Source organism: Pseudomyrmex gracilis, unplaced genomic scaffold (assembly GCF_002006095.1).
Source record: "Pseudomyrmex gracilis isolate BER0280 unplaced genomic scaffold, ASM200609v1 scaffold_1351, whole genome shotgun sequence".
Classification (NCBI taxonomy): Eukaryota; Metazoa; Arthropoda; class Insecta; order Hymenoptera; family Formicidae; genus Pseudomyrmex; species Pseudomyrmex gracilis.
The window spans coordinates 32,605-37,012 of record NW_018021935.1 but is presented as its reverse complement, the minus strand read 5'-3'; the positions used below and the strand labels follow the sequence as shown (position 1 = coordinate 37,012).

The 4,408-nt window shown below is 50.3% G+C and overlaps 1 protein-coding gene across 1 annotated transcript in view; it reads left to right on the top strand.

Moving 5' to 3' along the window:
- Positions 1 to 330: 330 nt before the first annotated feature.
- The window catches only part of LOC109862088, a 23,377-nt gene continuing 19,299 nt past the window's right edge, over positions 331 to 4,408 (top strand). The window contains exons 1-2 of the mRNA XM_020442001.1: positions 331 to 2,259; positions 2,421 to 4,365. Coding sequence (XP_020297590.1) covers positions 331 to 2,259; positions 2,421 to 4,365 — 3,874 coding nt within the window. The remainder of the gene's footprint in view (positions 2,260 to 2,420; positions 4,366 to 4,408) is intronic.

Here is a 4,408-nt window from a genome sequence, read left to right as displayed (position 1 = left end):
AATCGATTCTGTGACAGCGCGGCGTTAAAAATAATTCTTTTTTTTGTTGTTACATTGTGTATACCATTTTCTTTTATTTTTTTTAAATATATGTAAGCTGTTCACTACATCGTGTGCCAGTTGAATTCGCCTTCTCTCTCACTTCCACACACTTTCTTAAACGCGCGTGTGCGTGATCCGTGATCGCTTTCCTCGCGCAAATTTTCACATCCACGTAAACAATTTTGGTCCTTCGAGCCGGATCTTTGCCTTCGACGAGCTATCGGTTCGCAATCTTTCTGGTGTTGCCCAGTGCTTTTCCAGTGCAGCATCTGAAGAGGAAGAAACATAATGGAGGCGTTATTGCAGGCGCAGCAAGAGCTTCACGTGCGCATTAGTAACACTCACGACAATCTGAAGAAAATGGGAAGCGCAAGGCTCACCCTCGGTCTTATTCAATCCACGATGACCTTGCTTGATAAAAAGTGGACTCAGTTTGAAGAGCAACACACTGAATTACGCTCCACCTACTGGAACGAATTGAAGAAATCCGATTATTTTGTCAAAGATTTCATAACGGTGGCCGAAACGACGTATCTGACGCAACGAGCGACGCTTCTCGAACTTGAGCGAGCTTTGCAGACAAAATCTGAAGAGGTCACAGCGGAGAGATCTAAGCCCGGCCNAGCGAAAAGTGCATTGCCGCGCATTCGGCTTCCGGAATTTTCTGGTGAATTTGANGAATGGCCCGAGTTTCGTGATCTGTTTCTTTCCATTATCAATAAAGATTCGACTATCTCAGGTGTCGAGAAGCTGCATTATTTAAAAACAAGCCTGAAGGGCAGTGCAGCAAATCTACTGAGAAATTTACCGATCACCGATGAGAATTTNGATCGAGCTTGGTCAATGCTAACCGGTCATTTCNAAAATAAGCGTCTCCTCACGCAGTCTTATCTTGCGCGCTTTTCATCACTTCCAAAGATGAAAGGCGAGACTGTCGGCGACCTTAGCAAAATTTATCACGGAATGCTAAGCACNGTAGCCGCTCTTGAGGGCATAAAACGGCCGATTACAAACTGCTCCGATCTCTTTATTCATTTAGTTGTGGAGCGCATGGCCACACGCACAAGAAGCGAGTGGGAGGACACGGTCGGCAGCTCTACAGATCCACCATCTCTGGAACAGCTCGAGAAATTCTTGGAGCACCGAATGCATACTCTAGAAGCTATGGCGAAGGCCTCTTCAGCAACGAAGGGGGATAGTCAAGGCCGCTCAACGCGCTCGCATCTCGCTAAGAAACAAAGCGGTAAGACCAATCGGTGTGTGTGCTGCACTCAAAACCACTACGTTTTGTTCTGCGAACAGTACAAGCAGAAGAGCGCAAATGAGCGGAAGGACGTGATTGAAAAAAATAATCTGTGCATCAATTGCCTAGGCAAGCACGCAGTGAGCGACTGTCATTCGCAAAAAACTTGCTCAAAGTGTTCTAGTCGACATCATACTACCGTGCACGACGCGATNGCTACCGCGGCGTCTCCTAGTGACGTGNCAAGAGCGTCCACGACTAGTCACGTAACGCATCGAAAAACAAACGCTGTTGTCATTTTAGCGACCGCGCGCGTAACCGTGCTCGATAAATTCGGTGTAGCTCATCTCGCCCGCGCGTTGATAGATCCGGGTTCTGAAACTTCGCTTGCGTCTGAGTCGCTTGCTCAACGCTTACGGTTGCCACGAAAGCACGCAGCCGTCACAATTTTTGGAGTCGGAGGAAAGAAGACAGCCACATCAAGAGGGCGAGTTCAGCTAACAATCCGTTCGCGAGTCGATTCCGGTTCATTATCGATTACTGCTTTAATATTGCCACGTCTCACGGCCTACGGCGGCAAAGTCAGTGCCGACCTAGCAGCCTGGCCTCATCTTCACGAACTGGATTTGGCAGATCCAGATTTCTTAGCACAAGACCCGATCGACTTACTACTCGGAGCTGACGTTTACTCAACTATTCTGCAAGAGGGCCTGAAGAAGGGCAGCTCTCGTTCACCAATTGCTCAGCGCACAAGTTTAGGTTGGATTATTTCCGGTCTCGCAGGTGAGACAGGACAGGGCGNGGAAATGTCATTCAATCAATGCTCCATCACCGAGGATCTCAGCGCTCTCGTACGGAAATTTTGGGAGCAGGAAGAGCCTCCAGCAACTTCGCTTCCGCTGACTGCAGAAGAAAAGCGGTGTGAGGAATTTTATGAATCGACCCACTCGCGAAAATCGGACGGCAGATACGTGGTTCGCTTGCCACTCGCGACAGCGCTTCCGGATCTTTCGGACACCCGCAGGTCTGCAATCCGGTCGCTCCGCGCGATGGAGCGCCGCTTCGAAACCGACGCATCTTTCCGTGATCTATATGCGGACTTCAAGAGTATAAAACGCTCGGTCACATGACACAGGTGCAACCTTCAACAAGCGAGCAGCAAAAGCAAACGTGCTACTTGCCGCATCACGGCGTGTTAAGAGCTGCAAGTCAAACAACTAAACTCCGCGTAGTTTTCAATGGCTCACAGCAAACTTCAGCCGGAGATTCTCTGAATCAATGTCTTCTGGTGGGTCCGAACCTCTTGCCGGCTTTAGCAGATGTCATCACACGATGGCGCTGTCACAGATATGTGATGATCAGTGACGTGGAAAAAATGTACCGCCAGATCGAAGTTCATTCAGACGACCGCAATCTGCAACGAATATTGTGGAAATCCAATTCGTCAATTGAAGAATATCACCTAAATACGGTCACTTACGGCCTTGCATGCGCCCCTTTCCTCGCGATCAGAACTCTCAAACAATTAGCTAACGACGAAGAGGAACACTTTCCCGAGGGAGCTGCCGCACTACGTCGCGACGTCTACGTGGACGATGTGCTTACAGGAGCTCAGTCTCTGAGCGAAGCAATCAAGTTGCGAAGTCAACTGCAGGGCTTGTGCAAGGCGGGCGGATTTCCATTGAGGAAGTGGGCATCTAACGCTCCGAGCCTTGTGGATGATCTGTCGCCAGACCTGTGCGCTCAGCAAAGTCGCAGCTGGCAGTCGGGCGAGCTTCACTCAGCGCTGGGCCTCCAGTGGGATCCTTACTCGGACTGCTTTGCCTTTGTCATCAATCTGCGTTCGAGAAGTTCAACACTCACGAAGCGCAACTTACTGTCAGAAACGGCGCAGTTGTTCGACCCGCTGGGCTGGCTTTCCCCCGTGANTGTCAGCGCCAAGCTGCTTATTCAAACTACATGGCTGCAGCGCCTCGACTGGGATGATCCACTCCAAGAAGAAGAAGCGGCTGAATGGATACGCTTTCGAGAGGAATTGTCGTCATTAAACACTGTGCGTGTGCCTCGATGGACTCACAGCGATGCGCACGGAGCGCGACTGGAGCTACACGGTTTCGCAGACGCTTCCGAAAGAGCCTATNCTGCAGTAGCATATCTACGTGCCGAGATAGAGGATGGTCAAGTTCTCACATCTTTNCTGCTCGCGAAAACCAAGGTGGCGCCGCTGAAGAGNATATCCTTACCGCGTTTAGAACTGTGCGCAGCTTCACTGCTCGTGAAAATCATTCATCACATTGTCACAATCTTAAACATGCCGACAGACGCCATTCACCTCTGGTCAGATTCCACCGTCACGCTAGGGTGGATTCAAGGTCATCCCGCTCGTTGGTCTACTTACGTTGCCAATCGTGTCTCAGAGATACAGCGCGTACTTCCAAACGCAAGCTGGCACCACATTCGCAGTGATCAAAATCCCGCCGATTGTGCATCCCGAGGTTTGTCTCCGAGATCAATACTCAGTCATCCGCTATGGTGGCATGGGCCGCCCTTTCTCTCTGCTAAGGCGAGCTCGTGGCCAAAAGTATCGCCTTCGGATTTGGATGACGAGCTGCCAGAGCAGCGGGCGCGAGTTCACAACGCTGCAGCAGCAACCGCTCTCAAGGAGTCCGACATACTTCTCAGATTCTCGTCGTTATCTCGTCTGCTCCGAGTAACGGCATGGATGCTACGCTGGGCGAAGGGTGGATCCAGAAACTTTAATACTTTTGTTTTGTCACCAGATGAGCTAGACCGCGCTGAGAGGGTATGGATTCGTCACTCGCAGGCAATATTTTTCAAGGCAGAACTCAGGGCACTGAAACAAGATCAGCAATTGGAAAATCGCAGCACAATCAAAACTCTCAACNCCTTCATGGACGATCAGGGCACACTACGAGTCGGAGGACGATTGAAACACGCTCAGCTCAGTGACGACGAGCGACACCCCATCATTCTGCCTCAAACCTCACATTTCACCGAGCTTGTAATTCAAGCTTGCCACAAAAGAGTACTGCATGGCGGAACTCAGCTCACATTGAGTTGTGTGCGCCAAAAATTCTGGATTCCCCGCGGGAGGATGATGGT